At 42.6% G+C, this 16,947-nt stretch overlaps 3 protein-coding genes and 1 long non-coding RNA gene across 9 annotated transcripts in view; 1 reads left to right on the top strand and 3 right to left on the bottom strand.

Annotated features, from left to right (window-relative positions):
- Positions 1 to 729: 729 nt before the first annotated feature.
- LOC125991626 (ectonucleotide pyrophosphatase/phosphodiesterase family member 7-like) lies at positions 730 to 3,284 on the bottom strand. Its single transcript, XM_049759716.2, has 5 exons — positions 2,753 to 3,284; positions 2,306 to 2,451; positions 1,338 to 1,970; positions 991 to 1,228; positions 730 to 916 (listed from the first exon to the last, which is right to left on the bottom strand). The coding sequence occupies exons 1-5, from the start codon at positions 3,018 to 3,020 to the stop codon at positions 807 to 809; spliced, it is 1,395 nt and encodes a 464-aa protein (XP_049615673.1). The 5' UTR covers positions 3,021 to 3,284; the 3' UTR covers positions 730 to 806.
- A 159-nt stretch (positions 3,285 to 3,443) lies between these two features.
- On the bottom strand, positions 3,444 to 6,722 carry LOC125991625 (ectonucleotide pyrophosphatase/phosphodiesterase family member 7-like). The gene is made up of 6 exons (XM_049759715.2): positions 6,141 to 6,722; positions 5,877 to 6,022; positions 5,045 to 5,677; positions 4,630 to 4,864; positions 3,939 to 4,062; positions 3,444 to 3,859 (listed from the first exon to the last, which is right to left on the bottom strand). Exons 1-6 carry the CDS (start codon positions 6,436 to 6,438, stop codon positions 3,802 to 3,804), a joined length of 1,494 nt encoding a protein of 497 aa, XP_049615672.1. The 5' UTR covers positions 6,439 to 6,722; the 3' UTR covers positions 3,444 to 3,801.
- An 813-nt stretch (positions 6,723 to 7,535) lies between these two features.
- On the bottom strand, positions 7,536 to 13,869 carry LOC125991624 (uncharacterized). The gene is made up of 3 exons (XR_007489411.2): positions 13,758 to 13,869; positions 11,866 to 12,357; positions 7,536 to 8,260 (listed from the first exon to the last, which is right to left on the bottom strand). It is a non-coding gene; the product is annotated as an uncharacterized lncRNA (long non-coding RNA).
- The window catches only part of LOC125991623 (RNA binding protein fox-1 homolog 3), a 159,186-nt gene continuing 151,323 nt past the window's right edge, over positions 9,085 to 16,947 (top strand). For 5 of the 6 annotated variants that reach the window (XM_068649423.1, XM_049759709.1, XM_049759707.1 and 2 more), the window contains exons 1-5: positions 9,085 to 9,195; positions 10,341 to 10,436; positions 12,444 to 12,612; positions 12,700 to 12,816; positions 15,251 to 15,338. In XM_068649423.1, coding sequence (XP_068505524.1) covers positions 15,337 to 15,338 — 2 coding nt within the window. In that variant the 5' untranslated portion in view covers positions 9,085 to 9,195; positions 10,341 to 10,436; positions 12,444 to 12,612; positions 12,700 to 12,816; positions 15,251 to 15,336. Of the gene's footprint in view, positions 9,196 to 10,340; positions 10,437 to 12,443; positions 12,613 to 12,699; positions 12,817 to 15,250; positions 15,339 to 16,056; positions 16,259 to 16,947 lie in introns of those variants that run through there. The other variant, XM_049759710.2, reaches the window with a different exon arrangement.

The following is a 16,947-nucleotide window of genomic DNA, read 5'->3' as shown; positions in this document are numbered from 1 at the left end:
GATCAAGTGAGCTCAAATTTAAATCAAGACTACTTGCTAGATGTCTGCAAGAGTGCTTTTCGGTGGGTAGTGTTTCCTGCAAGAACATTTGGTCCAGAGTTGTGTTCAAGTTCCTTGTACTATTTGTGCCTCCTCTCTTCTTTTCTCTTCTCTTCTCTTGTTTCTCTCAAGCCTCTCCCCCTTTTAACTCCTCCACTTCTCCCCAAAGTGCGGCTTTCACTGCTGCTCTTACTCCCCCTCAGCCTGGCTCTGTCCTGTGTGTAACTCTGAGTGTTCATTCACAGTTTTTTTTTTTTTCTTTCCCTTCCACCCCTCCCTCTTGGTTGCCAGGAACCAGCTGTATGAGGGCCTCTTTTTTTTTTGGTCACTGTGGAGACGAGAGGCCTTCTAAAATGACCGCTGGGGTGGTATATGTATTTGAATCCATCTGGTGTCTTGAAAAAAACAAAACAATCCTTTCACGTTGTTAGCAATGCCAGTAAGAGGACTGACCAGTGTGTTTTATGATGCAAAACAGGACTTTTAGTAATGCACATTTTTGCTCAGATTTTCTAAATGTCGCAATCATTTTATGGACGCTATTTCTTGACCATAAGAGGTGTTTGGTAACCTCAGTATAAAATGCTGTCTTGCAATATCATTGGTCCTCTTGAGGGGGGAAAAAAAAAGAAAAGAAATCTAGGTCCACCATAAGAGGAACTGGCTTGACATTGAATCATGACCCTTTATTTGATATTTCACATGTAAGTGCCATACGCGATCCTATTGTACCATGTCTAAAAGTGACATAGTACGTCCAGAACATTTCAGGCTTTTGTCCTTTTGCACATGTTGTAGGAAATCATGACGATAAACACAAGGGCGAGTAGCCCAATCGCCGATGCCAAGCCAATCAGCACCTCCGTTTGAGTGTCAGCTAAAAGCACAGAAAAGCTTAACATCAACAGCAGAAAGACATCAGTATTATCATGCCTATTATTGATAACCTACCACTTCCCGCGTTGTCATTGTGAATCAACATATGTTTGGTTTTGTCCAAGTGTCCATCGTTGCGCTCCGGTTGAATTCCGAGCAGATGGCACATGAGTGGGTACACGTCAACCAGGTCAAAGGGACGAACAACCAGGTTTTTTTGAAAATCAGGCCCCACGGCCCTGAAAAAGGCTTTCATATCCATGGCTTCATTATCAAAACCATGATCTCCTTTGTTGAACTGCACTGGTAAAAACTGGAGGGACACAAAAATGAAAAGTTGAATCACAAACATGATCATGATGGGCATTTAGTTGATCTAGAAAAAAACCCCAAAACCCTGTAGTAGATGTGTTGTTCCTTACCCCACTTATGACATATCCGGGGTCAGACATGAGGAAGATGGGAAGGAGTCGCGGATGTGAGCCGTAATGCAGTCTAGCCGGCACGTCTTCCTTTTTATATACATGAAGATGAGGGTGGCCTCCTTTCAGAGCCTGATAGACTGTCTCTAATTTACCTTTTTTGGGAAGCAGCATACCCGCAGGGCCGTAATCCAGGAGCTGGAATTGGATATCCTTGAAGCTAAAGCCCGGGATCTTCGACAAGACGATCCTCTGGATTTGTTTATCTGGCAGGATGTTGGCCATGCCGTGGTCAGCCGTGATGATAACGTTGAGTCGCTCCGTTAGACCGTGCTGGTGGATCTTATCCCGGATGTAGCCCACGGTACGATCCACTTGCTGCACCATCTCTCGAAGTTCCGGTGACTCTGGTCCAAATTTGTGTCCAACCAAATCTGGCTCCCCAAAATACAAGGAGACAAAGTCCAGATCTCGCCGGCGGAACCAGTCTCCAATCACTTTGTCGATATTTAGCCTCCATTCGGTTTCGTTTCCGTGGTCGTAGATGGCGGGCTCGATTTGCCTCACGTTGACACGTTCTCCTTTGTAGGTTGCGGCCGTGCCGGGGAAATGCAGAGAGCCCGTCTTTAGTCCCTGCAACAAAATCAAACGCAAAAAACAACAAGAACATTTGACATCAAAAATACTTGAGTGACACAAGAAACAACCTTGGAAAAGCAGAAGTGAATTCATCAGTATTTGCAGAAGATTTAATGAAGAAAAAAAAAAAAAAGTCATGCGGAGGCTGCATCAGAATATTCAAACAGCTCATTTGCAAGAACAACAGGAAAGCTGGCAGAGCTGGAATTCACCCAAAAGTACTTTCATTGTATCCCCCCCCCCCCAAAAAAAAAACACAGGGTGGGATTAGTATGAGATACATGCAAATCTCCAGACATGCAAAGAAAGAGGAAAATATCAGATTAGACCTGTCTCTGTGCTGTTATCCAGATGGGTAAGCTGCCATTGTCCCAGTAAGAATCAACAAACTGAGCCGCGTGGTATTGCTTCTTCTCCTGAGTGCTCGTGTTGAACCAAATGTTGTGGATGACTCCGTGATTCTCCACGTCATTTCCTGAGTAGGTTAAAGACAAACAAAATAACAAGCGTCCTCATAATAATGGGCCACTTTCTGTGTTCAAGCTCACGAGGAAGTTTTGAATGAAGAATTTACTGTTAAGAAGTTGACATAGGAGTATTTTATTGATTGATTGATTTTCACAAGGTAAAAAACAAATCTCATAAAGACCGCTCGATTATTGAAATAACTGTCAATTAATTATAGCGAATCATTTTGTTTGTGCTAATTTCTGCCTTTTCTTTCTATGAAAAGAATGAATCTAAAGAAACACTGTTGAAGTAAAAATAGTGACTACCTGTAAGAAGCGAGAAGTGAGCAGGGCTCGTGATAGTAAGGAAAGGTGGCGTGACATAAAGCGCTTTGACGCCATCTTTGGCCATTTGATCCAGTTTAGGAGTTTCAACGTCTCGGTCATAATCCCAGCGGAAGCCATCGAAGGAGATGAGTAGCAGCTTCTTCGCACCCGAAAAAGCGTCCCGCACTGGGGCTGAAGTACAAGGTGGGCAAAAAACACAGCAGAAGACAAGGCAGACGAACAATATGACCGCGTTTGACATTTTCATCCTACAAATGTCGGCTTGCTAAATATTTAGTCTGCCACATCAAGTGTACAGCACTTATCATTCCGTTTGAGAAAAGTAGTTTGGACTAAGACCAGACAGGTTTATTATATGACTTCACTATGTGACTGACTGATAATTGGAGATAGCGATGGACCTTTAACCTGTGATGGATGTGCTAATGAGGTACGCTTATGAAATAAGAGACACCATTTTTGTATTTTCTTCTTAAGAATATAACTACAGTTGATGTGCAACAACTGGACAATTGACTAAAGTGCAATACCAAATACAAGCACCAGAGTTCCCCAAAGCTAATCGGATACAAAAATTCATATTTCATAATATACATTTATGAAACCATAAAGATGCCCCACTCTTCATCAATATGTGGACACAAAAATAAACAAATATTCAGATCAAATATAATTTTGCATGTTTACTTTAATGAGCGATTAGGAACACAAAAGAAAAGATAAAACAGCAAAATGGTCACTAAAATATAAACACCTTTCACACGTGGACTCAATAAAGAATGGACTTTGTGATCTTAGTGAAGCGATAGGAGGCCTGATTTTTTGTTTTGTTTATGTGCTTGATAAGCTTTATCGAGCTAAGACATTATAGCTAAGTGGTAAACCTTGCCAACTGCCAAATCTAAGAACTATAATCCCGCCGTGACATTCATGTGCAGGAAACACATCTTGGACGCATGCAAAAAAAACGAATCTGTGCAATTCATGCAATGCAAAAAATGTACAAAAGTAAAATCACATGTGCTTCATCAAAAACTCGTTTGCTTGCTGTCTTCCTCCTCATCAGCAGCCATCCTCTGTTTGGAACTGAAAGAAGGCCGGTGTCAATTTGACAAAAAAAGAAGAAAAAGTTGTTTTTCATATCGTTACAGTTTACGTCACTCACCTCTTTCTTGCCGAGTTCCTTTTATACAAGATGTGGGAGGTAACTGCGACAAACACCAATGCCAGAAAGCCAGTGACCGCTGATAAGCCAATGACAATTTGTGACCAACTAGTGCGTTTTTGACCTGCAGGCAGAACATTTTAGAAGCTTATGAATCACTTGAAAGTTCCCGATTAGCACACAGAAAGCCTCTTATCTCAACACACAGGCTGCTTGATAAGAGTTGAGCTGACAACATTTCAGCGTCCGTGTCACTAGAATTGTGTCAATGTGGGAGATACAAGCATTCACAATCATATTTTACGCCTCCCGCAAATATTTCTCGACTTCCATTTATTTGAAACGTACATTATTCCGGCAGCATTACGAAACAGATTGAAATCAAATGAAAGAATGCATGAAATATGGTGGGACAGATCTACTTTTTATTTGATTTGGTCAATGTGTGCTTTTGGGGATTCCCACATTGGAAATGACTATGTCAAATAAAAAGAATGTAGCTATACACAAATAACGATGGCATAAAAAGCAGTCGTTGCTCAAGTGTGCCAGGTCGCTTTCGACTACGCTACGCGTGCATTTTGGCGCAATTGAAATGTTATGTTTCTGCGCCATTGTGGGCGTGAACACAGCCCATTTGATTTCTCGAGCTGATCCTCTCACTCCCTATTTCTTGTCTTTGCTCACTTACTGTTGTGCTCTTGTATCTTTTTCAGCATATGCTTGGTATTCATTAGATGCCCATCATTGACCTCTGGCTTTATTCCCAGCAGATGACACATGAGTGGGTACACATTGACTGTCTCAAAGGGTCCAACCACCAGGTTGTCCTTGAAATCAGGCCCCACTGCCCTAAAGAAAGGCTTCATGTCCAGAACTTGATTGTCAAAGCCGTGCTCTCCTTTGTGAAACTGCACAGGAAAAAGCTAGATTTGGGAAAACAAAAAAAGAAAATTGAAGACACCAACGCCATTTGATGACGGATGGCGCTTAACGATGACTCAATTATTACAAAGCCATCATCCGTGCGTCGATGGATCGATCCATTTGCAAGCTACCCAAATACGAACGCAGACAAAGATGGCAACTTGAGAAATGTTTCTCACCCCATTGATTACATATCCAGGATCGGCAAAAAGGATGATGGGAAGTAGTCGAGGGTGATTGCTGTAATGCAACCTTTCTGGCATTTCCTCTTTCTTATACACGTGAAGACGAGGGTGACCTCCCTTTAGAGCCTGGTAAACCTTCTCCAGCTTCCCTTCTTTAGGAAGCAACATTCCAGCAGGGCCATAATCCACAAGATGGAATTTGATATCCCTGAAGCTAAAGCCCGGGATCTTGGACAGGATGATCTCCTGAACTTGCTCACCCCGGAAGACTGTGGTCATCCCGTGATCGGCAGTAATGATGATGTTGAGTCGCTCAGTTAAAGCGTGCTGCTGGATCTTGTCCCGGATGTAGCCCACAGTGCGATCCACTTGTTGGACCATTTCCTTCCGTTCCGGGGAATTTGGTCCATATTTGTGGCCAACCTTGTCTGGTTCCCCAAAATACAAAGAGACAAAGTCCAGATCCTGTTGGTGGAACCACTCTCCAACCACCTTGTCGATGTTATGCCTCCATTCGGTCTCGTTTGAATAGTCGTAGAAACGAGGTTCCACCTCTTTCACCTTCACAATTTCCCCTTTGTACGTTGCGGCTGTGCCGGGAAAATGGAATGAGCCAGCTTTTAGTCCCTGGATGAGGATTAAAAAGAATACAATAAAACCTTATTTTTTTTCATTCCAAAACAAAAACATTCTTCAGAAAATGCTGACAAAGAATCAACATAGTATATTCCTACAGTGCCCGTGCAGAGCCCCCTCTAGCCCAGCCAGTGAAGGCAAACACGCTTCCTCTCTGGAAGTTAAACGGCACGCAAGAGCTGCAACGCACCTGTCTCTGTGCTGTTATCCAGATGGGCAAGCTACCATTGTCCCAATAGGAATCAACAAACTGTGTCATGTAGTACTGCTTCTTCTCCTGAGTGCTCGTGTTGAACCACATGTTGTGGATCACTCCATGATTTTCGATATAACGACCTGTCAAGAAAAAAACAGTATGAAAAAAAAAAAGTGAAACAAAGATAGAAAAGTCAAATGTGTTTTTATGAAACACTGCCCATTTCAATCACTATACAAAAAGGTATTTTCTACCTACCTGTAAGCAGGGTGAAGTGCGTGGGGCTGGTGATGGTGAGAAATGGCGGTGTGACATACTCTGCTTTTACGCCATCCTTGGCCATTTGATCCAGATTAGGAGTGTCCACGTCTCGGTCGTAATCCCAGCGGAAGCCATCGAAAGAGATGAGTAGTAGCTTGTTCCTGCTTGATCCACTGAGGGGAGACTGCAGCCCATTTAGAAAAACTCCTCGCGGGGCTGCGCCAGAAGGGGTGCCGACAATCAGTCCGAAGACAACCGTGCGCAGCAAATACATGATGATGTTAGGCCTGCACATTGTTTCCCGAAAAGTGGCTGAACCCCGATCCAGCCCTTGCTTTAACTCCAGTGTCCAAATTCAATGGATGACGCCCTAGTCATGCTTAAATGCAACCTCACACAAACGTCTTCAAGATAACATCAGACTTAATCTGCAGATAACATCAGATTTCATCCGCATTTACGACACTTTGAAAATCTTATCTTATCAACTCACAAAGAGAGATATTCAAATACAACCCTATGTTTTAAAGGTCCACGATTTCAGTAGGTGGCTGAAGAGTGAAATCATGGGTTATCATAGGCACCATCAAATCCTCTCTTAACCTGAAGCATTATCTTCAGGGACTCTCACCCTTTTTTATTGTTTTTAATTTTTCTTTTTTTAAATTCCACGTGTTCCAATATAAAGAGGATCATATATGTCATCCTATCCTTTAGGGACAATTCAGGATTGCTGAAGAGTTATTTGCATACACGCAATTAAAAGGTCCATTTAAAATGATCTGTCCTGTTTAAACTTGTTCAAAAATTGTGAGTACAGTGCACCTATGTTAAAAATGCGTTGCTGCCACCTTTGCCATTTTTGAATATGTTAATGAAATGAATTGCTGGTCCTAAATAATGCAGAACTAAGAAGTCATCCGGTACATTTTGGCAAGCGCACATGCACAAACATGGCTGCTGCCGCCCACCTGGCAGTGAAGCAAGCGTGTCGTGCAATTATCATCAATCATCTGGTGAAGAAGGAGAATTTCAAGCATTGCCAGTGAGGTACACCATTCCATCTACCTGTTGATCAACTTTTGATGGACTTGCACTTTTGAAATGGCCTGTAACCTGTTTGTAGCAATTGCAGTGAAAGAATTTGAATGACACTACTCTGCATTACCAGCAGGTTGTAGCAATACTCCATTGGCCTCGATGATTTACCTTGATTTGGATTTGCAAACAGTGATTATCAATTTAGAGTGAATTTGCTCCCGGTTACCTAATTTAACCCAAAATAAGATATTAGAAAGACATTTGTGAAATGTACAAAAAAAAAAAAAAAGCTCTTGTGTTGGATTTCATGACAAGGTGAATCCCACCTATCAATTTTCAATAGCGCTCGTCCTCGTTAGGATTTGGTGGAGCCTATCCCAGTTGAATGTATGTGTGTGAGCCTCATTACATCATGCTGCACATTTCTTGTTATCACATGGCAAACACGGAAGCAGACAATCTGCTCTGGTAAAATGCTGCTCGTTACGGACAGTACGTGGTACCCTATCTGCAACAATGTGTTTTTGACATGTTTGCTCAAAAATCCACAGATTGTAATTTAAGCAGAGAAGTAATGAAGTGGCGTGCTGAGAATCATCACCCTTGACGGCTCAGGGTTTTAACACAAACATATGCTCCTGGTACTTCTCCCACTTTGTAATCCATGAGCAGTTTAATTACCAGCAATTAAGATTCATCTTGTTAGATGAGGAGAAACGGGGACGGACGGAGGAGATGAGGAAAGAAATGGCAGGAAAGGAAAAAGTCATGGCAGCTGGTGAAGGCGATGCTATAGTCACACTGCAGCTTCAAAAGAGTCTTCAAATTTTAATTGTTTACATTTGTGTCACTCCTAGAAGCGCTCGCTCGCTCGCACAAACCTGCCATGGAGTTTGTTAAGTGAGGAGAGCTTTGTGTGTGCGTGCACGCTTGTGATCACAGCACTGTCACCCTCGTCTGTGCTGCCGTGACAGTGATGTATGGGTAATTTAAAAAGTTGTTCTTTTCCACAGAGCGGTCGGCGAGCAGGTCAGCCAACCGCAGCCCCTTCCTCCTCCGGCACTGGGAAAACTCATCTACATGCACAAACATAGCCACACACTCATTACGGATATTGGACATGGAATTATTACAGACAACATTCTTCTTCACATTTGGTTTTTCTTGCATTTAAAAAGTTTCAAAACAAATCTGCAGAAGGAGACTTCTGTTAAATGCGCAGTAATGATCCTTTCTGGAATGATTTGATTTTGTAATCTATTTTTTCACGGCATAATAATGATCCCGCTCTACTGTAAGCAACTCTCTGTCTCATGGTTATGGGAAAGAGAGGGCTAATTACCTGAAATATGAAGACAGAACATGGTGGAGATCTGATGAGCTGCTGCTCATTAGTGCGGTGGGAAAGAAAAAAAATGGTGTGTATATTTGCCGGTCTGTATAAAATGAGCTGTCACATGAGCTCAAATCAAAGGCAAAAAGCTTGAATGGAAAAGAATCCATTAGTGGGGATAGGGTGATATGGAAAATCAACCATTATCTTTCCTATATCACCAAAATAATGACTGGTGCAAGACATGCTGCGAGTAGTTAAGAGCTTTATTCTGTCACACTCTGAATTTGTTAACATGTAGTATTTGGATTCCATCACGACCTACTTTTCATTAAAAAAAATCAAAGCAAAAATCGCAGTGTTCAAATTTCAGGCTTCAGGGAGTTGATTTTAAAACGTTGTCAGGGTTGGTTGATCAACTTGCTTGGTTAACACTGCAGAGATGTACCAAGTTAGTTGCCGTTTTAGTCCTGCTCGCTCATCACTGGGAGACTTTGTGCCCATCAAGTCATTTGCACTCAAAGAAGAACCAATGAAAAAGCCTTCCTTGAGTTTCCTTGAGGGGCCAATGGAAGCAAAGAGGCAATTTGCAGCGCGGCCCACACCTGTGTGAGGGTTGGCTTTTTTTTTTTTTTTTTTTCCCACCTCAGTGCATTGGTTGCAAAACAATCCTACAAGGTAAGTCTGACTTTTAATGTTATAAAACAACTTCTCCCTCATGTGGGAAACGTATTTCTGACTAGTAAGCACTAAACTTGTTGCGAGAGAGAGATTTGACGCAGCAGAGAGACTGTGAGGTAAACATTTGCGTGTCAAAGGCTGAGCGCCAGGTGCTGCAAGCTTCAATCCCATGAAGACTGCTGGAGTTTGAGAGAACAATGCAATAAAATCCTCCTGGCGATGGTGCTTGAACGAATAATAGGCTGGATGACATGGATTGATTACAAACTATTGGCAAGCTTGATCAGCGGGGCTTTACAACCTCACTCACAACACAGCTCTCCAAAAGGCTGTGGGAAAATCCAAAGCTTGGAAGAAGGAGAAGGAAGCTGTTATGTGATGCAGCCAACTTCTCTTCATTTTCTCTCTCTTTTATTTTCTTTTATTTTTTTCCCCCCCATAGAAAAGTGAATTCATTCCTACCGGAATGGCTGTCGCCATTGTGAATTTGATGTTAACTTGCAACGTAATATTCTGAAAAGTTAGCGGGCCCTCCCGGATGCACAATTTCTGTAGCTATGACTAACAGATCTGAGATGGGATTATTTTCAAGGTGCCTGAAGGAGAAATGAAACCTGAGATTTGAAGTTGAACCTTATTTCTAATTTTCATACAAGGAAAAGAAATGAAAAGATCGATTTGATGTCTGCTCCTCTCTCTGTGGGAATAATCAAAGCGCTAGTGAGATTTCACACATGATACTCTTGTCTCTCTTACTAATCCCCTTCCCCCAAATCCTGCGCTAAACGTATTTTCGCTCTTAAAGCACGTTGAAGCATATATTTGCTTTTCAGTTTGAAAAGTCTCATCTTTATTTAAGCCCTTCCTGTTGGGTTAAACCAAAAGAAATGGAACTGGTAAATACAGTACATGCTATGCTGGTGGCTCGCTCAGGAGATGGTACAGAATTGAATAGAATCAAGATGCATTCACAGATGCCAGCAGTTTATACGTGCTGAGCTTTTGACATCGTAAGCCATCATTAGATATAGAATGACTAGCGACGTGCGCCATCAATCAAATGCAGTTTTGACTGAGTAAAAAAGAAGATTCATGTGTTCATCCACCTACACTCATCCATCCGTTTTCTTGTTTTTCTCTAGGTCTGGATGGCGGAGGCAGCCTGTTTCTGTGTTCAACCAATCAAGCATAACCAAGCCCAGACCTGGGATAGGGCCTTGAGGGACACCATAGGACGGGTATGTAAGCTTGTCTATGGCAGCAAGAATGTAAAAGTCTTTCTTCAAGATGACTGACTATCTGTATGCCAGCGGTCCACGTTGCTGGGCTAAACACTTGAGTATAAGGTCCAGATGCAATGGTGAACTCTGTCCCGACCTGGAGCGCCCTATAAGATATAATCAGGTTCACCTCTTCCTGGCAGTTGATAGGGTGCTGACATGTGTAATTCTCTCCGTCTCTGATCTCTCCCCTAGGACAAGACCCGAGGGGGAAAAAAATAACGAGTGCTCTACCTCAGCACATATTTTAGCATATGATTGACAGTATGGCTTGGCTGTGATCCTACCTGCCTCAATTTATCATGGAAGCCTCGTGCTGAAAATTAATCTTGGCCTGAATGTTAATTGATTCGGGTCACAAGTTGATGGAAATTGTGTCAGACATTTATTTTGGAGCTGGCACAGCATGGCAAATTGGGATGCTCTCGGAAACTGATGATCATTTCATCAGACAAAAAGTATCAGGAGGAATAGAGTTTGTATTTGCAGACATTATGCAAGGCTGCAACACCCTACACTTCAGAATGTGTTTGTGTAGTCGTTTGTTAAAGCCAATCTTAACGCGTAAACAACTGCAGTAGAGAAAAAAAAAACTACACAGTCATTTTTCTTTCCAAGCCCTCAACTCTGGACATAGAAATGTCATAGATTCACCAGATTTGTGGAAGCTGGTGGCCATATCATTCTTCTTGATTACTGCTCACAAAATGTGTGTATGGACGGACCACTGTTCCAGAAGCGAGGCGACCTCTCCCCGAAATCTATTTTGTCAAAGTTTTGCTGCATTTTCTTTGTTCTAGCGATTTCCATTTCTCCCTTTTTAACTTGCTCTTGCCATTCCATTAATCAGCATTAGCAAACAGTGCAATTAGTTCTGAATGAAAGGAGATGAATTTTTGCCTTTAATTTCTGCATGGGATCCCTTTGAGACTGTATGTTTCACACGATGAACCACAAGCATGGCTTGAATCTCAATCTACCGTTGTGAAAAGGGTCATATTTGAGCGCAGTCCTAATTTTCTGACTCAGTGCTTCAGATTCCAGTGCTATGCATAAATGGATTGGGCGCTAGTAGATGAAAGGTGGAGCCTGAATGTTGAATATTATTTTTACATGTTGTGATCTGGCCAGATTTGTGTAAAAAAACCCAACACACCCACACCCACACCCATCCCACCCATAACTTGCATGCTGTGTGAATCAGGATTTTTATTTGGGGCCAGAGCAGGGCAGAAGGGACATATTTAATGGCGACACAGCTCATTAGATAACAGGGGTCAGACACCTTAGCACCTCATCTTTGTAATGGACACTAGAGCATTTACAGCGTAGGTGAAGGATCGCTCCTCTTGTTAAATGACCAAGGTATAGCTGAAATATGACTCACCTTGAAGGCTTGTCGGCGTTTTGGGAAGGAAAGCGAGATTAGCGCCGAGCACTCGGAGCATCTGCTGCCATAGATCTCTCTGTTTGTCTCTCACTCTTGCCGCTCTCCTGATTGATGGCGCGGGCTTTGAGCGTTTGAAAAAAAAAAAAAATGTTCACACAAACTTTTGCTGACTTTGGATACAATTGCTGGATGCGGTCGGACCGACGTACCTGCATGGCGTGGTGTTTTTTTTTTTTTTTTTTTGCATGATCAGCATTATTGACCTATTCAATAAGCACGCCTGCAATGTCTTGCGCTTGTACCGTGAAAATATTCATGACAATGAAATTCACCTGATGGTCCTTTTCCACCAGATGGTATCAGCTCTGCATGGTGCCACTCAGCACGACTATTTTTGTCTTTCTGCTATAGATATTGTCGGCTTTTTTTGTGTGCGGATGCTGCGGGTGTGTTATCTACTGGACTGCAACGGTGGCATCCTGAAGCATCCTGTTGAGATAGACAGCCAAATGGAAGTAGTGATCAGACCACCTGGGATCAATTCAATCTCGCTCTCTCTTTCCTTTGACCTGCAGCCCAGCTCCAGTGGGAGGGGGACGAGGAGGAGGAGAGCTCCAGCACGACCTCTCGACTGTGCCTTTAATTCTCCCCCCAAATGACACCAAGTCGTCGGAGCATGGTTGAAGGCTTCCGACATGGACTGTCTTCCACGTTTGAAACACTGGACCGCTCATACCAATTGAGGTGCACTACATGAAATCAATCAATCAATTTTCACCCAAACGTGGAATAGGTGAAGAAAATCTGTATTGTTCTGCCCGCTTTCTCCAGGAACACGTTCACCTCAGATAAAGGAGATGATCAATTTCCTGTCATCATCACCTGACATTGAGAAGCGCGACGGACGCTATGCGGAGAGCGTTCCTTCAGCCGTCATCACCTCACTTAGTGAGTATCAATAACCGGTTGAGACTTTTAGTAGAGATGAAAACAACATGATCTGGGAAAATATTGAATAATCAATAGGAGATAATGCTTTCTGATTACTCGGCTACGTGTGTGGAGAGTCTAAATGGGTGTAAGGCCTTGTAACCCCCCCCCCCCCTCTTTTGCTCTGGCTCCTCTGGCAAGGCAAAAAATCTATAGCCGGCAAATACAATCTAATTTCTCCCTGCCCTGCCAGTTTAAATAGCCCGCATTAAATTAAGTTGGTTAAAAGAGAAATCGATCTTTTTCGGCGGCCATCTTACTGCTTCGCCTTGCACCGCTGGACTTGTAATCACTGTTGATCCCCGGGAGAAAGCAGAGTTGCCTTATGAGTGTAGAGATGATAAAAAGTTTTTTTTTTTTTTTTATGTCAGCAATCAAACAGATCTTTAATATGTGTTGGAGCGACGGATTGCTTTTTCTAATATAAATACGAGCAAATGGAATCAACTTATTGAGTGGGAATTCACTTAGTTCCACTGAAATCCAGTTGAGTCATCTTTGTTCATCATCTCATTGGCGTCTGCATGACTCTCCCTCCCTCCCTCCCTCCCTCCCCCCCTCTCTCCATCCTTTTTAAACACTCATTAGCTCTCCACTCTATCTTTTCTCTCCCAACACTGTGTAGGATCGCAGATCAATACAAGTTTGTGAAGTGATTCCCTTCTTGGAGTACTGCTCCGACTTTCTTTTCAGACCAGTGGAGGAGGGGAGGGGGGGGGGGTGACTCAGAAAGAGCAAAATGATTTTCATGACATTTACTGGCAGGTCCATTTGATCAGGGTGAAGTTTGTTCTTGAATAAACACACAAAGTGAACAAAAGCTAATTGAATATGGATGACACCATTCATTATTTATTGCTTGTTTATTTCCAAGTTTTCTTTGGTGTGTTGCCCTTTACCTGATAGTTCATCTCAACATTGGAACCAGCTGGGCTGCTGTAGGGTTGTTTGTGAGCGTCGCTAAGTTTCCCATCTTGTATTTTTTCCAATATTCTGCCGCTTCTCTATTGAGGGAGGAAAAAAAAAGTGAGTTATTGCCAATTAAAAAGGATGGTGTGGCAAAGAGCTTGACAGGATATTCACTTAGAGAATATGAACTACCTACCTACCTAGCAAGCAACGCATCACTACTATTCTAAACACTCACTTTCATTTACCAGCTGGCATCTCTCCAACTTTTAAACAACAAACTTCTCCCAGCAGCGTAAAAGAAAATTGCATTTATTTGATAAAGCGCACTCATTCCCTGGCGCTTTCATCTGGGAGCTATTGATGCAATGCCAGTTTGTAGAAATGCAATGTGAAGGTAGCATTTGGAATCCTAAAAAAAGAATAATAATATCAAACATTAAGCCCCAAGGGGATCGACAATGCAATAGAGATTCCGTCCTTGTCGCTCGCTCCCACTACCTGGGAGATGAGAGCTAATTACCAATACTTGATTCAAATGGAGTCATTCTAAATGACTTTCAAATGGAATAATCACATGACTTTAAGATAGGGACTGAACAATGCAAGTCCTATTTTTTGCCGAGGCACACTTCTAGCGGCTAGAGGATGACGGATGGCCCTTTGACTTGTTTTTAGTGGCTTTGAGTGAATAGCACCATGGTTTTTCCAGTACAACAAATGAGTTTCAGTCGCCACCACCATCGACTTGCCCCGGAATGAGCTACTTTTACGAGCTGTCTCTCCAGGGAGTAAATAGAATTTTCTCCGTGTGTGTGTGTGTGTGCGGGAAGGACTGACTGGAGAATCATCTCTTGGCTAACGGCAGAGCTTTTACAATTCAGAATAATAAATACGCGTTAGCAAGCTAATTTACAATTCAGAAATGAACCTTTAGTCTGAACGTAGTGTGAAATTTTCATCTGAATTGTGGCCTCAAATCCAAAACTGGGCTCATTTCAAATTTCTGCTTCTCACCTTTGATGCGTTTCAAATTCTAATAAGGACTCGTCCCGTTTTGCGCAATCCGTAAGATTAAAGTCATCAGTAAAAGATGGAGGAAGAAGAACCAAAATACACTGTGAAGTAATAAATAGGGCAGAGAGAATTAAAACAAGAGTGTGACAGAAAGAGGGATGAAGGTATCGCCAAAGCACTTTAAACAGCTCTCAGCATTTTCACTAATAATAAATGGGGCTTCATTATTTAGCTGGGTGTGCTGCAAGTTTCACTGCAGCCCTCTTAGCTACTTATCAAAATGCTAGTCTCCTATTTATTCATCCAGGAAAGGAAGGAAGGAAGGAAGGAAGGAAGGAAGGAAGGAAGGGAGCGAGACCGTTTGAAGAATGCGTACGTACTTTGTGTGAGGCCATGTAAATGTGTACGTGTGGAAATGCGTGTTTGTATGCCTACCTTACCAAGGGAGATGATTATCTATTTACAGATGCCACCCACAAAATCCCAAGACCCTTCTGTGGGGGCTGGCTGAGCCAGTAAAACAGATAAAGAGGAACAAAGCCAGACTGAGACATGTAAGTCAATTTATTATTTGTATCGTTTATTTGTCGCTTGTTCTCTTTTTTTTTTTTGGGAAGTTTTTTCAAATAGTTTTCATAATAGCCCCAGTGCAATGCAAGCGCGGCCTTCGTCATTCCATTTGCGAATAGATGTGATTTTTATATTAAGACTAGCAAATTCAGAAATTCCAAAGCTGCAAAATGCGTGAATGTGTTTAATCATGGCCGCCATATTTTCTCATGCCAACTATGTAATGTCAAACAGACGAGCGCAAATACTGCACCCCATGATTTCCAGCTGTGTTATTTATTTGAAGAGTTCAACCTTGCCAATTGAGCCCTTGTGTTTTTCCCTTTGCTTTGCTTTGCTTTGCTTTGCTGCATTGCAAAAGCCTGAGTGAACATGAAGCAAGCATTGCTGTCAGCTTTTACTATTACATAAGCACTGCTGAAACTTACGCAGTACAATGGGTACCTTTTGATTTCTTCCTCTAATTGGCACAGTGATGTACGTCCGTCTAAATGTATCTGGAGCTCCAGAAATGGACGCGCACTGTTCCTTATTGCCGACACTCTGTATAGTTTGAATCTCCTCCTTCATCCCTGCTGTAGTTTGTTCACTCAGCCCACACTCATGCCTCCCTCCCTCCCATCCACACATTGCTCAGCATCCTTCTCCTCCCGCTAATATCCCCTCCTCCTCCTCTGGCTACTGTATATCCATCCCTCTCGCTCACTCTCTCCATCTCAGCGTTGCTCACAGCAGTTGTTCGACAGAGCGCGTTACATTGCATACGGCGTGCATTTTCGGCGGCGCGCTCGCTCACTCGCTCACGCGTGTGTTGGTAGCCAACCCCGAGACAGATAGAAAGGGAGAGTGAACGTAAACCAGGCGGGACTGAGCGGACTGAGAGAAAGCGCCACTCCTGACTATTGTAAGTACTTGGCTGTGCGTTATTCTCCATTCACTAACTATATGAAGTCAGTCCGTCCATCCATCCATCCATCCATCCATCCATCCTTCCATCCATCTATCCATCCATCCACACTTGCTGCTTTAAGAATAGCAATTCAGAAGAAGTGCATAGGAAGGCATCACTTGACTGGAGTTGGCTGGAGTTTCTTTGTGGTGCTCAATGGAAAACTGGAAGTTGTTTCTTAGTTTGTGTCAGTTTTGTTTTGCATCTGTTGACTGTCGTTGTTTATAATTTGATAACTCTGCAAAGTAGTTTTTTTTTTTGCATGGATCATAGAGAAAGAAAAATGGAATCAATATTGAACTCACTTATTGTGCGAAATGACTTTTACCGTTATCGTGGAATTTCTTTCGACATGGAAATATTCAATTCTCCAGAGTGAAAAGAAAATTGCACCGTTAGGCATATTATACCGCCTCGACAATCAAGTAGAAAAGCTCCTGCTTGAAATGTCATCTAAATGCAGATGTTTTCAAAATATTAAACAGAGCGCCACTAGAGACAATACATGAAAACACCAAGTGTTTTTAGTTCCGCAAATGTGAGTGTGTCAAGGAGGGCAAGTGTGTGTGTGTGTGTGTGTGTGTGGGGGGGGGGGCTTCCCCGAGGAAGCACTGAAATTGTATTTTTGCAGCACTGGGTTCTTT

Source organism: Syngnathus scovelli, chromosome 21 (genome assembly GCF_024217435.2).
Source record: "Syngnathus scovelli strain Florida chromosome 21, RoL_Ssco_1.2, whole genome shotgun sequence".
NCBI classification, from domain to species: Eukaryota; Metazoa; Chordata; class Actinopteri; order Syngnathiformes; family Syngnathidae; genus Syngnathus; species Syngnathus scovelli.
Note: the sequence above shows the minus strand (reverse complement) of the source record. Positions and strands in the feature narration are given on the sequence as shown.